General features: G+C 35.9%; 1 protein-coding gene across 1 annotated transcript in view; it reads right to left on the bottom strand.

Annotated features, from left to right (window-relative positions):
* The window catches only part of DIAPH2 (diaphanous related formin 2), a 985,476-nt gene that overhangs the window by 876,239 nt on the left and 85,091 nt on the right, over positions 1-24,146 (bottom strand). Inside the window, exon 4 of the mRNA XM_062183022.1 lies at positions 8,699-8,803. Within this exon, the coding sequence (XP_062039006.1) occupies positions 8,699-8,803 (105 nt within the window). The remainder of the gene's footprint in view (positions 1-8,698; positions 8,804-24,146) is intronic.

The raw sequence follows: 24,146 nt of genomic DNA, 5'->3' as shown, positions 1-24,146 counted from the left end.
TCATAGAATGGCAGATGTCCGAAATAGCACTCTGGCCTCAGAATCAGCCCTTAAGGCATTCGGATCTGTTTGAAGAGCCCATGAGAGTATTTTAGGCATGGAAAGCCAAGACACTCTGGAAAAAAAATGACCTAAATGAAAGATCTCTGCGCGTGAGAACCCAGTGGAAAGAACGGGACCATCAAAGAAGGAGGTACCTTTCTCTGAAGGGAGGTTGAGAACTTCCATTTTGACTATGACCCTGTCAGAATAAGATCAAGGTTGGCGAACTCAAAAGGCTTCCATAGCCTTGGCAACTCATGACTAGAGCCTAGGGAGATTACTGACACCATAAACAAGAGTGTCAAATCGTTTGGTCAACAACAGGAGTCACTGTGTACTTACGTCTCACGTGGGATCTGTCCTTAATGTGTTGTCCAATGTGAAGTAATGCTATAACTAGTACTGAAACAGTATTTTACACTTTGTGTTTCTGTGTGGGTGCAAACTGATGAAATCTTTACTTAATATATACTAAATCGATCTTCTGTATATAAAGATAATTGAGAATGAATGTTGATGTGAATGGAATGGGAGAGGGAGCGGGAGATGGGAGGGGTGCAAGTGGGAGGGAAATTATGGGGGGGGGGGGGAGAAGCCATTGTAATCCATAAACTGTACTTTGGAAATTTATATTTACTAAATAAAAAAAAATATTAGGGCAATATAACTAAATTGACAGGAAAATAAAAAAAAATTATCCAAAAGTACAGAATAGTTACTATTGCTAAAAGCAAATAACCCTTAAAATGTTTTTATTTTGGTAATTTTCTCATGCTAAGCACTTTTGTAAATGCACAATTCAGAGAGAACGTCCACTTTGATTATGGCCTTGTCTATATAAGGTCAGAGTTTGTGAACTCAAGAGGCTTCCATAGCCTTGGCAGCTCATAACAAGAGCCTTGGGTGATTACTGACATCATATATAAGAGTGTTAATTGTTAAATCAACAACGGGGTCACTGTGTACTTACTCCCCATGTAGGATCTCTGTCCTTAATGTGTTGTACAATGCAAATTAACGGTAAAACTAGTATTCAAACAGTAATTTATACTTTGTGTGTCTGTGTGGGTGCAAACTGTTGAAATCTTTACTTAGTATATGCTAACTTGATCTTCTATATACAATGAATCTTAATGAAGAATGAGATGGGAGAGGGAGTGGGAGATGGGATGGTTTGCTGGTGGGAAGGATGTTATGAGGGAAAAAACGCTATAATCCAAAAGTTGTACTTTGGAAATTTATATTTATTAAATAAAAGTTTAAAAAGTCAATCTTCTTTTTACTAAACTACAGCAGACTTTACTTGGATTTTCAAGTTTCATAGGCATAGTACAGTATCTAGACACTGATGTCTAAATAAGCCTTTGAAAGAGTGTTTGGCTGAATGTTTGCTAAACACTTTAAGTTACTTGAAATAATTTAATATGCAGGATATCATATGCATATGTATCATTATATAATTTTAAGATTAAAATATTCAGTCTAAAAACTTCATGTTTAATTCTTCTTTAAGCTTTTGGGAAAATACTGCACATGGCATAATGTTTAATGTTGACAAGATCATCTCTTAAAGTGGATTAAGATGTAATTTTAAAATGCAGATAATTTACTGAAGCATCTCTGACAATCTGACTTAGTAGACAACAAGCAATATGTAACACTGAAAAAGTATCTCTTTATTCAGAAATGGAATGTGGAAAATTTAGAACACAGATTATTTAACTTGATTTCAGCCTTTTTGTGACTTTTTTGAATGTGTGATTAATTCTTTGTACTATTAAGTGAAGTATACAATATGCATGGTTTCTCATATTTAGTTTTAAAATCTAAAAAGTGTCAGTGAAGAATTACATGCATAGATATGTTAAGTTCACTTGAAGGCTAGAAAATTTCAAATACAACAAAGATCATTAAGAGAATGTAAGGTTTATAAAACACAAAATATGTATTGATGATCTCTTTCTACCAATAAATATTAAATCAAAAAAAGTCTATAATTCCTTCAAGGGTGCTCCCCAGCCTGCCTTCACAGAACTTCCTATGGTGCTAGATAAAAACACAAATTTCCTGGTCACATTCCAGATTGAGTCATCATCATCGGAGAGGAAGACAAGATTTGCATTCTGAGGTACTTTGAAGTTTGAGAACCATTAACCTAATCCAACCCACTCACCTATCAAATTTATTTTCCTTAAACGTTGCTTTCATTATTTTAGTTCCATGGTCAAAGTAGTTTCTGTCTGGACTTCCAGACTCTCTTTCAAATTAACTGTCTTCATCTTTCCAGTGAAAATTCTTTGTTCCAAGAAAGTCAACCTCATCTCCCACATCCCTCTTCTCTGTCCCCTGCAACACACATGGCTTGGTTCTCTCCAGACCTCTGCATGTATTATTGAACCCAGAAACCGACAGCTGCTCCATAGTCTCTTTTCCCTAGTCAAACCCCAGTTATCATAACTACTTCTGAAAGCCCAACTTAACTTTAGACATTTTAATGCAGCTTTCTCTAATTATTCCAATCCTAATTCTCTCCTACTTAAGCAATTCCTATAATATGTATTGTCAGCTTCACAATTTAAGGTTTGATTATTTCAACATGTATCAACTAAAAAGTCTTATCTTACTTTTATTTTCCAGTCTTCTATATACCTAGCATGGTTCTTGAAATACTATATGCAATAAATAAATTTTGCTGATTTTAAAAATGTCTCTGAAAGCTGATAGCCTTTCTACATAAATATCACAATTTATAAAAACTATTAAAGGAATCAATTTTAAAAACAATACAAATATTAAAGATATTTACTATTCTACAGACCTTAGTACTCAGTGATATTAAACATGTTTCCTAGCCTGTCCCCTAAATAAAAATGATGTTTCCTACTCTATTCTCTAAATATTTACTCATGAAAGCAAGGCAATTACAAATACTCCTCAACACAATGCAGGCCACTTTCAGCTTGTGAAGGAATAGTGCATCATGTAATTATAGCACTGAAATATAGAGTCTTGTGTATAAAACATTTTCATGACAGCAATGGAAAGAACCTTAAGATATAATATAAGTGAATCATTCCAGTTTACCCATTTAATAATTGAATCCCAGAAAAATTACATGATTTGCCCAAAGTCACAGAGTTGAGTATTAGCACCCAACAAAAGCAAGCACCCAGGCCTCCTGACTGCAAGGCAAGGGTTGTTCTAATTATATTATGTGTTCAGGGACGGAAAACAAAATGAGATGTTTTAATAAAATTCATATTAGCACAAACCAATATTTTAGGAGTCACTGTCTCTGCCATAGTGAGAAATTGAGGTAAAGCACACAATTTCATCAGAACCCCAAAGACTGACAAAGGCACAATGCCCCCCAAAAAAGTAACCTCTGCTAATTCTAAATACAGAAGCATTTACCAAAACTACAGGAAAAATACTTACCAGAGCTAAATTCTAATTATTTGATCTTAATATTAGTCTCAGTGTTTTGGTAAAACATATACCAAAAGAGGAGCAAAATAAATACTATGATAAAAAAATCACAATTCCCAAAAGCACAAATTTACATCTAAGGGTAAAACACATCTTTTGTACTCACCGTAACTTTACTTCCAACTATCTGCATGCAGTGGTCAACGAAGAATGGTTACAGTGTAAAAAAAAACAAACAGCAACAATATTAGTAATCAGAAGCTTTTCACAGAAGTTAAGTGTTTAGTAAATTAGTAAATAGCTAACCCTATTGATACGTCTAATACTTCAGATCCAGAAGCTAAAACAAACATATCAATATTAATTTCTATTATATCTCAAAACTGTTTTAAAGTCTATGGAGTAAGGGTTCTCAAATAAAGGATAATCACTATTTGAGGATTTTTTAATCCTCATATACTGCAATCTAAATATCAAGTGATGCAAAGTTAAATGTAATCCAATATCAGATATTTTACTACCTTACAGCCTCTCAAAAATTAACAATAGAAAATGGATTTTTCCAAAATATTCCCTTTTTCCTTTCCTTTTAATAGCAGGTATATTAGTAAGATTTAAATAAGGTATTTTAGAATTTTACTGTTGCATTTAAAGCTTGCATTAAGTTCAGAAGTGAACTTTAGCTCGAAAACTAGAATATTTTATATTGTTGTGAATAATACTATTTCATATTATACTTGAAAATTACAAAGCAGATATATTGCTTATTATTTTAGTATTCTAGGTCATCCTAGCATTTCTATTTTAAGATCACGGTTTTCTACAAAATGTGAAGACAAAGAAGCTAAACATGCACATATTCATAAGTAAGAAACAGTTGAAAATTTGCAACTTTGATTGAGTTTTCCAAATGGATAAGAGAGAAAGGAATTTCTGAAAGGTAGAATTGTGTTTAAAAAAAAAAAAAAAAAAAAAACAAGAAATAAACGCATAGTCCTAAACATAATCTTACACCAAAATCTAAATAAAATCATTGTTATCAAAGTCTAACACTTGAATATCAAGCAGTGTCCAAAAAAAAGAGCTAATCCACAATCTAAAACCATTAATCTGATAGTAGTAATAATAAAAATGTGCTCTATTTTTTTCAGATAGTGCTTAAAAAATAGAAATCAAATTTAATTGAAATCTCAGTAAGAATCCTAAGTTGAACAGGATATCAGGAGATACAGAAAGATAGGAGAGTTTCCAAGCAAATTATTCCAAAAGAATCCATGGTTTTCCAAACAGAGAAGCAGCTTTCTTAAATAATCACTCAATAGACTACTTACAGGCAGTCATTATTTAGTTGAATAAAAGTTTCTTTGGTACTATTAACAATTTTCTGAATTGAAAGATATGCTATTGATGTAAATTATTTCCTCCCACCAAAAAAATAGAGGTCATAGTTGTCTCTTGTTTATTTAGCACAGACGTGAGAAAAAGAATGCAAGCCTGTCTTAACAATTAGAGCAGATCTATACTCAGCAAAACAAACAGAATATGACCCACTTAATGATTCATTTGGATTGCAAAATTACTGCATTTAGCTAAAGCACATACAGCATTGGATTAGATTGATTAGCCAAAGAAAGCTAGTGAAACTAGTTTGGTCATGTCTGGGCTCAATGTTTCATTATATCCAGACCATACCTGGAAAAGACCTGGAAAAGAAAGTATCTGATAATACCAATAGTAAAATACTAAAAGTATTAGTAAATATAAAATATAGTAAAATACTAAAAATATAGTAAAATAGTAAAATACTAAAAGTATACACATGCACACATAGACATACTGAAACTTATAACTACTTGTTTTACAGGTCAATTTAACAAATCTGCAGATGTAGTGGGTATCACTGTTCTAAATTATTTTCTATTGAAAATTTTATTGAATCAATTATATTATTCACTGGCTCACATACTCCAAAAATATAATCTTACCTACGTTGAAACCCCAACTTCAAAGATATTGATTTAAGTTAAAAACAAACTAGCTTCTCAATTATCTAATAAATATATTGGCATTTGGCAAACTAATCTTAGGTGAGAACTTTTCCTCAAAAATGTCTATAAATACTGTTCAGAGTATGCAAGATCCCTTTGAAATCATCAATATGTTTTGTCTATTTCAACATTATGAATTGGTAGGATAACTTCTGCAATATTAACAAAGCATACTTTTCCATTTCTGAAAACATATGCTGGTGTTTTAAAAATGGACTTTTCCAGGTTATTTTTAGCCAAATTGTCTATATGTACAAACTACCTTAAGTCAGGTCCATAACCACACATACTGCAAAGAGCAAAAAAGTCCAAATCATGGAGGATAAATTCAAAGAAGAGGTTCTTCTCCACTCGCCTATTCAACATTCATTAATCACTGATGGTTATTCAAATTATTTTCCTTTTAACACTGATACAACTTTCTTTATTATGGGACTTTAGGAAGAAAAAAATAAGCAATAGTTTTCATCATTACCTTATGATTTCCTTAATAGTCCCACATTGGATGCTAATTTTAGCAAAGTTAAAACAACAAAAAACCTCATGTGCTGTAGAAATAGGTTTGGATGACATATCTGTGTATAGCTTCATCTTGCTTTAACATCCTTAGCCAGGAACCCAGGAGTATGATGGGTATTTCTTACTGAGTTCATGTTTTGTTTGGTTTTAGATCCCATGCAAAATAACTACTTCATGTGTTAAGTGGGAAAATGTACAATTTGTGTTTAAATTTAACTATCATTCTCATATGTTTTACAGGTAACTGTAACCAATATGTTTCCACCATAGACCCTAGCCCATAACTTTCTTTTTACCTCAGGATGAAGATTCTGACTACTTTATAAAAACATTTTCATAAAGTAATAGTTTTTATCACATTTGCTTTCAATGAGGAAATATTTATATTTACTGAATATATCAATATAATGATAAAGTAAGCATTATAAAATTACAAGACACTTAAAGCATTTTTAAAGCATAGAGAAAGACAGCAGGCTAGAAACCTTGGTTACTAACAAGTAAGCACTCATACATTTGGTTATAATTGGTACAAATTTTATTGTTCTGATTGTGAAGAGGTCGAAGGATTAGAGTACTGTTTGTCACTAAATGCCATTCCTCTTACCTTCAAAAGGAAACTGCATAAACAATTTTCATATTGTTAATGATAGAAAAAGCACAGCACTAATTAATGTCTCCCCAAGGTGAGAAAGCTTCAAAATATTCTGCCAACGGGCTTTCTTCCATCATAATATTTGGACCATAAAAATATTAGCAAAAATGAATAATCTTAGAATTCTTATGAAAGTGCTGAACATATGTCAGGTATGCCTGGGTATGCTGAATTAGGCATGCTGAAATAAGGCTTATAAACTAAGTAGTAATGATTTAAGGCTAGTGCTTTAAATGTAGACTCTTCAAGTCTTTTGAGAACTGTTCAATTTCCTTCTTTTGAATAAAGCAATTCAAATGAGTTCACCTAATATTTACAGAAATCTTGGCATTTTAATCTGAAAAATGAGCATATAACTTAAAGTGCATTTCTATGGTCAGTTGAAGGGAAAACTATGAGAATAAATTAAAAACAGTTGTGGATAGAAACTGAATAATAAAAGGTCAAGGAATAAGAGCTTCATGTAATCTTCATTATATTCAGTCCTACTTCCACAAACAACAAATGAGTCAGAGACACTAACAAAAACCTTATCATTAAAAACACTGCATGATTATCCATATATTATTATCTCTTTGTTGCACTCAGATTTAGTTATATAGTTTTACTACTGTTATTTGCCTCTAGGTATTTGAAAAATAGCACTGAATGTACACCCTGCATTTCCTAAAGCCTTTTACTGTGAACAATAACTTGAGTGCAAAAATGAGAAGAGATTCATCAGAATTTCAAAGTAAAACCCTATGCATCACCTAATTCTATTGCAAACGATGCTCATGGCAAATTTCACTTATCACTTGAAACATATTTCTGCCCTTGGATACCAGAAGCAAATTAGAAAACATGCTGTTGCTCTGCTCTGGCAGAGCTGCAATGCGTTATGTTTAAACAGTTCAGCATTCAGATTTAGCTTGCTTAACGTACAGTATAGAATCAATATAATCAGAAAATTCAGGGCAAAATGCATTAGTAATTGCCACTAGAAATACTGTACTGATAACAGCACTAATAGGAGAAGCCCATAACTTTAGAACATATTTTTCCAGTAAGCAACTCTTTACTTCACTGGTCAACTTTTTAAGTTAAAATCAATATTTAAAAATGTATATGTGTGCATGTATACAAACATATAATATATACATACCCACGCACATAAACACACACATAAAATCACTGCATATATATACATACACACACATATATATACATACACAGTGATTTTATAATCCCTACATTAAAAAAAAGCTTTCTTCATTTCAAAATTATACTTTTTCTTACTGCCCCCCTCCAGCCCCAGAAAAAAATATTTTTGTAAGCACCTTAGGAAGTAAATAAAGTAAAATACTCCATTAACATAAAGTTTTCCATTGATAACAAGTCCTTTCAATGAAACACATTTTCAAGGCTTGAGACGTACACAAAAAGATTTGATTAAAGCTCCTATTAAGTGTCTCTCTTTATATTAAAATTATACTGTAAAATTTATGAGGCTGCTTCCAGAGTTTACATCACATAATAGAAAAAGCTGACAAAACTACATATTAAAAACACAGCTAAAATGTTCATGGAAGCAGACACCAGACATATAGCTTTAATGTAAATTTAATTAAAGCTGATTGTGCTTTGTTTGTGTCTTCTCCCTCAAAAACCAAAGCTGTCATCTAGCAAACTGTATATTAACTGGAATACCTACAAAATGTCATCAGTCGTTTGTCAGTACATAAAAGCTCAGCCCCCAAACCTATTGGATTTACTCTATACTTATTTCTTCCTCTATCTCTTCTACCCTTATTAGTCTGTCCTGTTTATAATAATAGAAATATCTCATTTTTAATAAAGAACAATTTTGAAATATATACTATATGTATAAAAAATATAAAATAATTTTCTGAACAGTGTACATTGTACATTAAGGCAAGGACTTGAGGATCCAAGGTTTTTGCTTATTTCTAAGCAAATAATGAGAAGTTCATTCTGTTGGTAATGAGAAAGTCTCCCTACTTACAGATTTAGCAGTAGCAGAAATATACTGGACAACCATCTCACGCTTGGTGGTAAAATCCTTGTTTCTTAAAGGGGCCTTTTTTTCTTCATTAAGGTTCATGTCCTCCTGTTGAAAGAACATTAACTGTGAGTATTGATAAATTTCTGCTGAAGAGTTTCAAAAATGATTAACAAATATAATTAATTTGATTGTCTTAAAATATTAAGTCACGCTGTAACCAACAACAATAATCCTTCCTTTGGGTACTTCACTACTATTTTTCACTCTAGATACCAAAATCTCACGTAAATTTTACCATGTTTTCATAGTTCCTATCTCTACCTAGCCAGCTAATGAGCAGAAACAAAAAATTTTGAAATTATTCCACAGCATAAATTAGCAGTTTATAGCACAGATATATGAGAGTATTTCCAAAAAGGTGTGGAAAATGAAATTAAAAGATAATCTATTTTGGTACATAATTTCTTGAAATTCACGTACAGTTTTTTCATACCACACATTTTCCATTAACTTTTTGAAGACTTTTTGAAGAACAAATCTACACAAACAGAAATTACTACATCCTCATACACTCCCTTGGGATCCTGATTATCAAGGAAAGCAAACATGCTTTGAAATTAACAGGGAATATCTATCTATAATATATCACTGAAGGAAAATTCATAATAAGTTGCTGGATTTTAAAAACAAAACAAAAAAAAGCAGAAATACCATTAGCTATATTGGGACAACAAAAATCACTCATTGGAGGAAAAATATTCACTTACAAGGGAATATTTTTTGAGATCCAATAGTATTTAATTGGTTGGGAAATCTAAACTTTGAATTATGTACACAAATAACACTTTCATTAGACATATACTTTTTCTTCATTTTGAAACTCATGTTATCCCTTGCAACATATGAAGACACCCTTGAGGAGGGACAAAAAAACAAAATGGAAATGCCTGTGTTTAAAAACGGAATATCAAGTGAAAAGTCAACCACAGAATGGGTGAAAATGTCTACAGATCCTATGTCATACAAGAGATGTGTATCCAGGCCGGCGCCACGGCTCACTAGGCTAATCTCCCGCCTGTGGTGCCAGTACCCCTAGTTCTAGTCCCAGTTGGGGTGCCAGGTTCTGTCCCAGTTGTTCCTCTTCCAGGCCAGCTCTCTGCTGTGGCCCGGGAAGGCAGTGGAGGATGGCCTGAGTGCTTGGGCCCTGCACCCGCCTAGGAGACCAGGAGGAAGCACCTGGCTCCTGGCTTCAGATTGGCGCAGCACGCCGGCAGTAGCGGCCATTTAGGGGGTGAACCAACAGAAGGAAGACCTTTCTCTCTGTCTCTCGCTCTCTCTCACTGTCTAACTCTGCCTGTCAAAAAAATAAAAAATAAGAAAAATAAAAGAGATGTGTACCCAGCTATGTGAAGAATTCTTATACCTCAACAATAAAAAGATAAATAAGCTCATAAAAATGAGCAAATAATTTGAATAGATATTTTTCTAAAGATATACAAGTGGCCAACAAACACATGGAAAGATGCTGATTATTTTTCATTTGAAAAATACATCTCAAAATCACACCAAAATACCACTTCACTCCTACCAGAATGACTAGCATAAAAAAATAGAGAACAATGTTGCCAAAGAAATTGCAACCCTCACACATTGCCAGTGGGAATATAAAATAATATAGCCACTTTGGAAAACAATTCTGGAAGTTAAACATAGAGTTACCCTACAACCTAGTTTATATACCCAAAAGAATGAACATAGCTCCACACAAAAACTCCTACATAAAAGTTCATAAAAGAATTGTTCATCAAAAGCAAAGAGTAAAACTAACCCAAATATCCATCAAGTGATGACTGGAGAAACAAAATGTAATACATGCATACAATGCAACAGTATTCAACCATAAAATGGAACATACAGATATATGTTATAACATAGATGAATCCTGAAATCACATTCTGCTAAATGAAAGAAACCAGCCACAAAAGAACAAACATTGTATGATTCCATTGATATTCAATGTCCAGAACAGAGAAATCTATAAGGGCAGAAAATAGACTAGAGGTGGTCAGGGAAAAGAGGAACTGAGGATTGGGGTATAACAGCTTATGGATGGAATGTGGTATTTCTATTGGGGTACAATAAATATTCCAAATTTGATTTTATAATGATTGCAAAACTCTTTGAACAGACTATAAAACATCAAATTGTGTACTCTCAAAAGGTGAATTTTATAGCATTTTAAAACTTTATAGCAATTTTAAAAATATTCAAGTTTTATGTTTGACACATAAGTGTACATATTTCTAGAAGACAACATGATGTTGCAGTACATGTATACATTGTGTATTGATCAAATCAATGTGATTAGCATATCCATCAACTTAAGCATTTATCATTTCTTTGTAGGGAAAACATTCATTATGCTTAGTTCTAGTTATTTTGACATACAGAATACGTTTCTGTGTCCTCTAGTCACTCTGCTGTACAACAGACATGAAAACTTGTCCTTCCTATCTAACTGTAACACTGTATCTGCTGAACAACCTCTCCTTGACTTCTTTAGTAATCATTACTGTATTGTCAACCTCCATGAGACTGTAAATTAGTGAGAATGTGAATTAGTACAGCCGTTATGGAAACAGTATGGAGGTTCCTCGAAAAACTAGATACAGAACTACCATATGATAGAGCAATCCCACTACTTAGTATGTATCCAAAAGATATGAAATCCTTATGGTCAAAGGACATTTACATTTGCATGCTTATTGTAGCTCTACTCACAAGAGCCAAGATAAGGAATCAACCTAAGGGTCTATCGGTGGATGAAGGGATAAAGAATGTGTGTGTGTGTACGTTTGTGTGTGTATATGTTTGAATCTGTCCAATGGAATACTATTTAGTCATTAAACAGATGAGATCCTGTCATTTGTAGAAAAATGGATGGAATTGAGGACATTGAGTTAAGTGAAATCAGCCATAAAACAGAAAGACAAATGCCACATGATATCTCTGGAAAACAAACAAGTTGTAAAGACAACACTATTTTTTAAAAATCAAGTAAACTACTGAGCAAATGACACGACTAAAGATATTTCAAAGATTTGCATGTGACAATGTTCAAGGGGAAAATGAAACCAAGAAAAGTAATTAAACTGTATCCATCTATTGAATAGCAACTTCACTGACAATACCACAATCTCTAACTGCACCCATCACAGTGACTCCTACAATCCATTCATAATCAATATCTATAAATTTCACATGTACATGCAGATCTTCTTTTGTAATCACCTCAAGCACTAACTCTGCCTCCATAATGGATTACTGGAAGGCAGAAGGGTCCAACATTATTGAATCAAAGTAGAATCACAGAAATTAGGCTGGATAGATTTTTAATATAGTCCTCAGATGATCATCTTTGCTATATATCTATTTCAACTCACAGGGAACTCACTACCTTCTCAAGCAACACAGCCTAACTTAGGACAGGTTAATTTTTTGCTAAGTTTTTCCTCAGGGAATGGGATGTGATATACATATAACAAAATACCAATAGTGTGTTAAAGTGGCAGAACTGAATCATGTTTTTATTTTACTTCTTAACTTTTCAAATTCAAAATCACTTATTTACTAGACTTTCTATGCACCATGACTATTCTAGGATGTCTAGCACAGAGAAAATTTGTGATTCATGCTGAAAAACTGCTATTACTTATGAAGCACTTAGAACAATGCTTGAAACATAACAAATGCTGTATGTTTGTTGGATAAATAAAAATGAATAATCCATGGTCTAGTATAAGTAATCATAACAGAGGCATTTGGAGGATGTTTTGCAAATACAAAGGACAGAAAGAAAGGTGAGCGCAGTCTTTGCCAGGATTTGGGTCCTAAAAGACGAGAAAAATCTGACTGCAGGGAAAGAGGCCAGCCAGAAGACTCCAGTAGTCATTTGTCATCTTTGCCTAACAACATTAGAACATGCTTTCTACATTTTAATGTATCCTCACCTTGTCAGTCCTACCTAACAAAGGTAGAATCTACAAAAACTACCTTTGTCAGGGAATCCAAGATTGCTGAATAGGGAAGAGATGTGCCAATTTTTATCTCTCTTTTTTTTTTTTTTTTTTTTTGACAGGCAGAGTGGACAGTGAGAGAGACAGACAGAGAGAAAGGTCTTCCTTTGCCGTTGGTTCACCCTCTAATGGCCGCCGCGGTAGCGCGCTGCGGCTGGCGCACCGCGCTGTTCCGATGGCAGGAGCCAGGTGCTTCTCCTGGTCTCCCATGGGGTGCAGGGCCCAAACACTTGGGCCATCCTCCACTGCACTCCCTGGCCACAGCAGAGAGCTGGCCTGGAAGAGGGGCAACCGGGACAGGATCGGTGCCCCGACCGGGACTAGAACCCGGTGTGCCGGCGCCGCAAGGCGGAGGATTAGCCTGTTGAGCCACGGCGCCGGCCGAGATGTGCCAATTTTGATCACAGGAAGATAAAAGAACAAAAGTAGAAAAAGTGCATTCCCGGGGAGAGTTGCAGAGAAGTTTACAGTGGAAATTCTACAGAAAGAAGAGAGGTGGCATGGAGCAGTATAGACAGTACAAACACACAGTAGCGAATAGGGACATCACGGGTAAGTCCCACAGCCAGAGGCAGGAGGAGATGCCCTCTTTTTGGAGCGAGGTTAGAAGAGACTGCTGCAGCCCTTGTCAGTTGTGATATTGTTTGAGACAGAACCTTGTGGACCACACTGCTTTGAGTCCAGCCTGGAGTGCTAGCTGGGGGACAGGGTACTCACCTAACCCCATGGATAGGGAGCACATTTCTTTTCTTTCTCTTTTTTTTTTTTTTTTTTTTGGACAGGCAGAGTGGATAGTAAGAAAGAGAGAGAGACAGAGAGAAAGGTCTTCCTTTTTGCCGTTGGTTCACCCTCCCATGGCCCTGCGGCCAGCACATCTCGCTGATCCAAAGCCAGGAGCCAGGTGCTTCTCCTGGTCTCCTATGCGGGTGCAGGGCCCAAGCACTTGGGCCATCCTCCACTGCCTTCCCAGGCCATAGCAGAGAGCTGGCCTGGAAGAGGGGCAACCGGGATAGAATCCTGCGCCCCAACCAGGACAAGAACCCGGTGTGCCGGCGCCGCAAGGTGGAGGATTAGCCTGTTAAGCCACAGCACTGGCCGGGAGCACATTTCTTTCTCCTTATCATCTCACAAGGGCAGAAGCATGAAGCAAGATCCCTACCTTACACCTTACACAAAAATCCATTCAACATGGATTAAGGATCTAAATCTATGACCCAACACCATCAAATTATTAGAGAACATCAGAGAAATCCTGAAAGATTTAGGCACAAGCAAAGATTTCTTGGAAAAGACCCCAGAGGCACAGGCAGTCAAAGTAAAAATTAACAATTGGGATTACATCAAATTGAGAAGTTTCTGTACTGCAAAAGAAACAGGAGAGTGAAGAGGCAACCGACAGAATGGGAAAAAAATATTTGCAAACTATGCAACAGATAAAGGATTAATAACCAGAATCTACAAAGAGATCAAGAAACTCCACAACAACAAAACAAACAACCCACTTAAGAGATGGGCCAAGGACCTCAACAGACATTTTTCAAAAGAGGAAATCCAAATGGCCAACAGACACATGAAAAAATGTTCAGGATCACTAGCCATCAGGGAAATGGAAATCAAAACCATGATGAGGTTTCACCTCACCCCAGTTGGAATGGCTTACATACAGAAATCAACTAACAACAGATGCTGGCAAGGATGTGGGGAAAAAGGGACACTAACCCACTGTTGGTGAGAATGCAAACTGATAAAGCCACTATAAGTTAGTTTGGAGATTGCTCAGAAACCTGAATATAGCCCTACCATTCAACCTAGCCATCCAACTTCTTGGAATTTACCCAAAGGAAATTAAAGTGGCAAATAAAAGAGCTGTCTGCACCTCCATGTCTATTGCAGCTCAACTCACAGTAGCTAAGACATGGAATCAACATAAATGCCAATCAACAGAAGACTGGATAAAGAAACTATGGGACATGTACTCTATAGAATATTATATAGCAGTAAAACAATGAAATCCAGTCATTTACAATAAAATGAAGAAATCTGGAAAACGTGCTGAGTGAAATAAGCCAGTCCCAAAGGGACAAATATCATATGTTCTCCTTGATTGGAGACAACTAACTGTGCACTTAAAAGGAAACCTGCTGAAGTGAAATGGACACTATGAGAAACAATGACTTGATCAGCCCTTGTCCTGAGTATCGAGGAACAACTTACCATATTATTCCTTTTAGTGTTTTTTTGTTCTACTTAATACCATCATTTGAACTTTTTAATTAACACACAATTATTCTTAAGTGTTTAAATTTAACTGGAAAGTGATCCCTGTTAAATATAAGTGGGAATAAGAGAGGGAGGAGATGTATAGTTCAGCACACGCTCACTCGGACTTACCCCAATGGTAGAGTTAGAAACATGCCAGGGGATTCCAATTCAATCCCATCAAGGTGGCAGATACCAATGCCATCTTACTTGTTAAAGTGATCAGGTTAAGTTCATAACTGATAAACAAGATAGGATTAAGTGTCAAAGGGATTACATAAATAAGACCAGTGTCTGCAAATAATTGATAGAATTAAAATGGAGAGAATGATCCTACATGGGAAGTGGGATACAGAGCAGACTCATAGAATGGCAAAAGCCCTAAAAAGCACTCTGGCCTCAGAATCAGCCTTTAAAGCATTTGGATCTGGCTAAAAAGCCCATGAGAGTATTTTAGGCATGGAAAGCCAAGACACTCTGGAAAAAAAATGACCTAAATGAAAGATCTCTATGAGTGAGATCCCAGCAGAAAGAACGGGCCATCAAAGAAAGCAGCACCATTCTCTGAAGGGAGGAGAGAACTTCCACTTTGAATATGGCCTTGTCTAAATAAGATAGGAGTTGGCGAACTCAGGAGGCTTCCATGGCCTTGGTAGCTCATGCAAAGAGCCTCAGGTGATTACTGATGTCATAAATAAGAGTGTCAATTCTTAAATCAACAGCGGCAGTTACTGTGCACCTGCCCCCCATGTAGGACCTCTGCCCTTAGTGTTTTGTACTATGAGAATTAATGGTGAAACTACTACTGAAACAGTACTCCATAATTTGTGTGTCTGTGTGGGTGCAGTCTGTTGAAATCTTTACTTAGTATATACTAAGTTGATCTTCTGTATATAAAGATAATTGAAAATGAATCATGATGAAGAATGGGATGGGAGAGGGAGTGGGAGATGGGATGATTGCAGGTGGGAGGGAGGTTACAGGGGGAAAAGCTGCTATAATTCAAAAGTTGTACTTTGGAAATTTATACTTATTAAATAAAAGTTGAAAGGAAAAAATAAATACACCTCACCACCAAAGATACACACAGACTGAGAGTAAAAGGATTGAAAAAGATATGCCATGCTTACAAAAAGTAAAAACAAGCAGTTCTAGTCATCTTGATATCAGACAAAATAAACTTTAACACAAAAACTGTGAAAAGAGACAAAAGGCATTATGTAATTATTAAGGAATCGAGTGAATAGGAAAATGTGAGTATAATAAATGAATATGCACCCAATGCCAGGGTGCCTGGCTCTTTAAAAAAATGTTAATGGATCCAAAGGGAGACAAAGACTCCAATATAATAATAATGGGGAACTTCAACACCTCACTTTCATTAATGGACAGATCAATAAGACAGAAAATCAATAAAGAAACAACAAAGCTAATCTACATTATGGACCAAATAGATCTAACTGATACCTACAGAACATTTCACATCATAACAGCAGAACACACATTCTTTCATCAGCGCTTAGAGCTTTCTATAGAATACACCATATGCTAGGCCATAAAGCATGTTTCAGCAAATTCAAAAAACTTAAAATCATACCATCTATCCTTTCTGGAATGAAGCTGGAATTTAACAACTTAAGACTCTCTAGAAAATATGCAAGCACATGGAGACTGAACAACATGCTCCTGAGTAAGTGGTGGATCACAGAAGAAATCTAAATGGAAATAAAAAAAATTCTTAGAAATGAATTGAGATTAATGAATTGAGAAATTAACTGAGATATCAAAATTTATGGGGAGAAGTTGAAAACATTTCCACTGAGATCTGGTACCAGACAGGGATGCCCACTCTCACCACTGCTATTCAACATAGCTCTGGAAGTTTTAGCCAGAGCCATCAGACAAGAAAAAGAAATTAGAGGGATACAAATTGGGAAGGAAGAAGTGAAACTATCCCTCTTTGCAGACGACGTGATTCTTTATTTAGGAGACCCAAAGAACTCTACTAAGAGACTATTGGAACTCATAGAAGAGTTTGGCAAAGTAGCAGGATATAAAATCAATGCACAAAAATCAACAGCCTTTATATACACAGGCAATGCCACGGTTGAGAAAGAACTTCTAAGATCAATCCCATTCACAATAATGACAAAAACAATCCAATACCTTGGAATAAACTTAACCAAGGACGTTAAAGATCTCTATAATGAGAATTACAAAGGATACCAAAAAATGGAGAAATCTTCCATGCTCATGGATTGGAAGAATCAACATCATCAAAATGTCCATTCTCCCAAAAGCAGAAATCCACCAACAACAGATGCTGGCGAGGATGTGGGGAGAAAGGGACACTAACCCACTGTTGGTGGGAATGCAAACTGGTTAAGCCACTATGGAAGTCAGTCTGGAGATTCCTAAGAAACCTGAATATAGCCCTACCATACAACCCAGCCATCCCACTCCTTGGAATTTACCCAAAGGAAATTAAACTGGCAAACAAAAAAGCAGTCTGCACCTTAATTTTTATTGCTGCTCAATTCACAATAGCTAAGACCTGGAATGGCCCATCAACAGTAGACTGGATAAAGAAATTATGGGATATGTATTCTATAGAATACTATACAGCAGTCAAAAACAATGAAATCCGGTCATTTGCAACAAAATGGAGGAATCTGGAAAACATGATGCTGAGTGAAATAAGCCAGTCCCAAAGGGACAAATATCATATGCTCTCCTTGATCGGTGACAACTAACCGAGCACCAAAAAGGAAATCTGTTAAAGTGAAGTGGACACTTTGAGAAATGGTGACTTGATCAGCCCTTGCCCTGACTGTTGATGAACAACTTAATATGTTATCCCTCTTAGTATTTTTTTTTTGGGTCTGGTCTACTTATTACTATTGGTTTAAGTCTGTAATTAATACACAGTTATTTTTAAGTGTTGAAAATTAAATGAAAAGTGATCTCTGTTAAATATAAGATTGGGAATAAGAGAGGGAAGAGATGTACAATTTGGGACATGCTCAAGCTGACTTGTCCCAAATGGTAGAGTTAGAAACATACCAGGGGATTCCAATTCAATCCCATCAAGGTGGCATGTACCAATGCCATCTCACTAGTCCATTTGATCAATTTCTGTTCACAATTGATAGGACTAAGAATCAAAGGGATCACATCAACAAAACTAGTGTCTGAAAATACTAACTGATAAAACAAAAAAGGGAGAGAATGATCCAAAATGGGAAGTGGGATACACAGCAGACTCATAGAATGGCGGATGTCCTAAATAGCACTCTGGCCTCAGAATCAGCCCTTAAGGCATTTGGATCTGGCTGAAAAGCACATGAGAGTATTTCATGCATAGAAAGCCAAGACACTCTGGCAAAAAAAAAAAATGACCTAAATGAAAGATCTCTTCGAGTGAGATCCCAGTGGAAAGAACAGTTCATCAAAGAAGGAGGTACCTTTCTCTGAAGGGAGGAGAGAGCTTCCACTGTGACTATAACCTTGTCTAAATATGATCAGAGTTGGTGAATTCAAAAGGCTTCCATAGCTTTGGCAACTCATGACAAGAGCCTAGGGTGATTACTGATGCCATAAACAAGAGTGTCAATTTGTTAAGTCAACAACAGGAGTCACTGTGCACTTACTCCTCATGTAGGATCTCTGTCCTTAATGTGCTAGATAGTATTATTTAATGCTATAACTAGTACTCCAACAGTATTTTTCACTTTGTGTTTCTATGTGGGGGCAAACTGTTGAAATCTCTACTTAATATTTACTAAACTGATCTTCTATATATAAAGAGAATTGAAAATGAATCTTAATGTGAACAGAAGGGGAGAGGGAGCGGGAAAGGGGAGGGTTGCAGGTGGGAGGGAAGTTATGGGGGGGAAGCCATTATAATCCATAAACTGTACTATGAAAATTTATATGCATTAAATAAAATTTTAAAAAAATTAAAAAAACATATGGGACACAGCAAAAGCAGTGTTAAGAGGGAAGTTTTTAGCAATAAGTGCCTACATCAAGAAACAGAAAAGCATCAATAAGTGATCTAACAATGCATCTCAAGGACATAAAAAAACAAGAACAAAACAAAAATTAGGGGCAAAGAAATAAAATCAGAGAATAAACAAAATTGAAACAAAAATATAGAAAAGATCAGTGAAATGAAGAGCTGGTTATTTGAAGTTAAACAAAGCTGATACACCGCTGACCCAACTAACCAAAAAAAAAAAAAAAAAGGCAGGAAACCAAAATTAATAAAATCAGAAATGAAAAAGGAGATATTACAACAAGTATCACAGAAATAAAAACAATTATCAGGAATTACTAAAAGCAGTTGTACATCAACAAATTGGAAAATCTACAAGAGATGGATAGATTTCTGGATACATACAATCCAACAAAACTGAGTCATAAAAACATAGATAACCTAAATAAATAACCAAGAACAAGATTGAATCAGTAGTAAAGCTACACAGAAAATATCATATCTGAGAAAGAACTTATAAGAACAGCCCCATTCACATTAGCTAAATAAATGAAGTATCTTGGAATAAATTTAACCAAAAAGCTCTACAATAAAAACTACAAAACATTAAAGAATAGAAGAATACACAAAAAAATGGAAAAATGTTCCATGATCATGGATTAGAAGAATTAATATCATCAGAATGTCCATACTGCAGAAAGGAATTTATAGATTCAATATGATCCCAATCAAATTACCTACCAACAACATTCTTCTCAGATCTAGAATCAAGAATGCTAAAATTCATGTGGAAACATAAAAGACTCCAAATGGCTAAAGCAATCTGAAACAGCAAAAACAAATCTAGAAGTATCACAATACCAGATTTCAAGACATACTACAGGGCAGTTAGAATCAAAACAGCCTGGTACTGGCACAAAAATGGACATGTAGACCTGCGGAACAGAATAGAAACTCCAGAAATTAATGCATGCATCTATAACTGACTAATCCTTGATAAAGTAGCAAAAATAAATTTCCAAAGGAAGGACAGTCTCCTCAACAAATAGTGCTGGGAGAATTGGATCTACACATGCAGAAGTATGAAATAAGACTCCTACCTCACACCTTATGCAAAAAACAACTCACAGTGCATCAAGGAGCTAAATATATAACCTGATACCATCAAATTACTAAAGAAATACATCAGGGGAACTCTGCAAGAAATTGGCATAGGCAAAAACTTCTTGGAAAAGACTCCTGGAGTACTAGCAATCAAAGCAAATACAAATGGGATTACATCAAGCTAAGAAGCTTCTGCACGGCAAAGGAAACACTCAAGAAACTGAAGAAGTAACTGACAGAAATGGAGAAAATATTTTTTTTTTTTAACTTTTATTTAATGAATATAAATTTCCAGTATACAGCTTATGGATTACAATGGCTTCCCCTTCCCATAATTTCCCTCCCACCCGCAACCCTCCCCTCTCCCGCTCCCTCTCCCCTTCCATTCACATTAAGATTCATTTTCAATTCTCTTTATATACAGAAGATCAATTTAGTATAAAGATTTCAACAGTTTGCACCCACATAGAAACACAAAGTGAAACATACTGTTTGAGTACTAGTTATAGCATTAAATCAAAATGTACAGTACATTAAGGACAGAGATCCCACATGAGGAGCAAGCGCACAGTGGCTCCTGTTGTTGACCCAACAAATTGACACTCTAGTTTATGGCACCAGTAACCACCCTAAGCTGTCGTCATGAGTTGCCAAGGCTATGGAAGCCTTCCAAGTTCCCCGACTCTGATCATATTTAGACAAGGTCATAATAGACAGGGTGAGGATAGTAACCAATGATCCTAAGAGTGGCATTTACCAGGTCTGAACAATTATACAGCATTAAGTGGGGAAGAGGACCATCAGTACACACAGGTTGGGAGTAGAGCCATTGGTGGTAGAGTAGAGGTTATGATTACAAAGGAATGAGGCCCAAGTGCACTAGACAGGGTCTAGAACAAAGGACAGAGTCATTATTAGAGGAGCTAAGAAAGGTGCTGTCTAAGCTACAATTAAGTTTTCTGACTGAGAGGCAAATAGAACCTGATAGAAGGGGCTTGATAATATTCTGGTGGGCTTTAGGCCTTGTAAGTTAAGAGGCCCAGACCTATCTATCTCTTCACATGGGGTATATCCTAAGGGAGGTGTGAACCTCCTAGGGGAAGGCACTCTGTTGACTTTCATTACTTGGCTGGCCTGGGAGGAGAGCTGGCCAGGTAAAGGCAGGTGGCATCTCTAACAAGAAATTTACAGTTCTGCCTGCAATGTTGCTGACCCTACTTGGCCATCCCCTCAGCTGCAGTGGTCACTTTGGAAGTTGGGCTGAGTGAAGGGCTTTTCAGCTTAGAGCCAATAAGATCTGTGGCTCTGACCTGGGCATCCTTCGACTCCAGGGCAGGTCCATTTCCAGTGATCCAACTCTTGGCAGAGCTGCCAGGGCTCTTCACAAGCTGACTTCTGCTGAAGCCCAGACTTACCACATTGAAAGCCACTGCAGTGGACTGGCCTGTTGGGTCTCCTTGAGGGCAGATCACCGTACAGATCAGCCATTAATAGGCCTGCCACCCATTGCTTCTGATGCCTAGCTTTCTTTTCCTCCTGGTTTGTGTTAAAGCAGACCAGAGGATGCAAGTCAAGGGAGTGCCCGTATCCCATCTCTAATCTTCGGTGGCCTGAACTACAAGTCTATAGTCACAGGCATGTTCTGTAGTAGTTTTTCTAAGGTAGACAATGCCCATGAGGAAAATTATATTCTCACTTAAAAACTTTCTTTCCCTTTGGTCTGAAAGGGAGGTTTTTTTTTTTTTTTTTTTTTTTTTTTTTACTTACTGTATACTTCGCTGATGGCGATGTGAATTTAGCTATGAGATTATTATTTAAGTTCTTATTTTGGCTATGCTATTACAGAAAAATGTTAGCCATCTCTTATAAGGTCTAAAGATTAAATTGTGCGTCCTACAGATTCCTTCATAATAGAATTAGTTCCCTACCTTGAAGAGAATAGAGAAATGAAAGAACAAGTTGGGCTTAGAATAGAGAAATGAGGGAGCAAGTCCTAGATCACTTGCTGACAATAGCAATATTACATGAATACTTAGCAAACCGTTTCAACCCTTAGATAAGAACTTAATAAAACATTTACCAGAAGGTCCAATGCCTTCTATAAATTTTAAGAATCATGTATTTGAAAACACCTCTTAAATATCTAAGATGGTGTAGTTTGTTTAACCAGTAAACTTAAGCACAACCATATAAAATGTTTTTAGTTTCTTTCTACCAACAAGTTTGAAACATATGATACACAGATTCAGGTCACACAAATTAAAATGTATCTTTGATTGATTTTAGCAGCTTAAATTTATGGACAATCTTATCTAAAAGCCATTTAAAATAAAACTCTTAATAAAATTTCCCCATGTGGACATACAATATGTACGCACATATAACATAGCATAATAGACCAATATCAAAATCCAAAATATCTGGTTGAACTAAGATTCCTTAAAATCATGACATAACATAGACCAAATTTGATCATTGTTACAAGGTGATTATTCAAGTCTTTGAAAATAAGCACATAGTTAAATAACCCATAGCTCTTAATAAAAATTCAGCTGTTTTTGAACAATTAGAATTTAACAGACATCAAGAGAACATAATAGATTACTTTAACACATTGCTCTAACAGTGCATCAGAGTTTAATTCTATGTCAAAGAGAAATTGAGCTTCCTGTGATCTTTTGCTGTGAGGTTTCCTTCCTTTACCTTCTTTCATATTGGTGACCATGTTTCTGTGTTTCTGTGTGTAACACATCTTTAAGCATCTTTTGCAGGGCAGGATGAGTGGCAACAAATTCTTTCAGTTTCTGCTTGCTATGAAAAGTCTTAATTTCACCTTCATTCACAAATGAGAGCTTTGCAGGATATAATATTCTGGGCTGGCAGTTTTTCTCTCTTAGTACCTGGGCTATGTCTCGCCATTCCCTTCTAGCTTGTAGGGTTTCTGATGAGAAGTCTGCTGTGAGTCTAATTGGAGATCCTCTGAGAGTAATCTGACGATTCACTCTTGCACCTTTTAGAATCTTTTCTTTATGTTTCACTGTGGTGAGTTTGATTACAATGTGTCGTGGTGAGGATCTCTTTTGGTCATGTTTATTAGGGGTTCTATAAGCTTCCTGTACTAAGATGTCTCTGTCCTCCAAACCTGGGAAATTTTCTGCTAGTATCTCACTGAAAATGCCTTCTAATCCTTTCTCCCTCTCCATGCCTTCAGGAACTCCTAGAACCCGAATGTTAGATTTTTTAATAGTATCCTGTAGATTCCCGACCATATTTTTTAGATTTCTAATTTCTTCTTCTTTTCTTTGGTTTGCCTGTTTCCTTTCCTGTTCTCTGTCTTCTAAGTCTGATATTCTCTCTTCTGCTTCGCCCATTCTGTTTTTAAGGCTCTCTAATGTGTTTGTCATTTGATCTATTGAATTCTTCATTTCATTATGATTTCTCGTCACAATCACCATTTCTTGTTCCACTAGTTGTTTCATTTCATTTTGATTCCTCCTTAATATTTCACTTTCACGAGAGAGATTTTCTATCTTGTCCTTTAAGGATTTCTGTAGTTCAAGAATTTGTTTCTGAGAACTTCTTAATGTTCTTATCAATTGTTTGAGATCCGCTTCTTGCATTTCTTCCATCTCATCATCTTCATAATCTTGAATTGGGGTGTCTTTTTCATTTGGGGGCGTCATAGTGTCTTCCTTGTTCTTGTTAGCTTGGTTTTTGCGTTTGTTGTTTGGCATGTTGGAGATATTTGGTTTCTTCACTGTGGTGTTTTTTTTTTTTTCTTGTTACACTATGACTCTAGATTAAGTGGACTGTCTGCTTTTGGTGGAGCCTTAGAGGCTTGAGATGGGTGTGGACTGAGAGCTGTGTTTGGTTCCTCAGGGTTGAGGGTGTGTCAAGATGACACTCCCAGGTTAGGTGTGGTAAATGTCTCTTTCTTTTGTTGATTCAAAAGGGAAGTAATTCTGCACAGCTGAATGTAATTGGAGGTAGTTAGCAGGCAAATGATATACCC

The sequence above is a fragment of the Lepus europaeus genome, chromosome X, assembly GCF_033115175.1.
Source record: "Lepus europaeus isolate LE1 chromosome X, mLepTim1.pri, whole genome shotgun sequence".
In the NCBI taxonomy this organism is placed as follows: Eukaryota; Metazoa; Chordata; class Mammalia; order Lagomorpha; family Leporidae; genus Lepus; species Lepus europaeus.
This window is presented reverse-complemented; position numbering and strand designations above follow the sequence as displayed.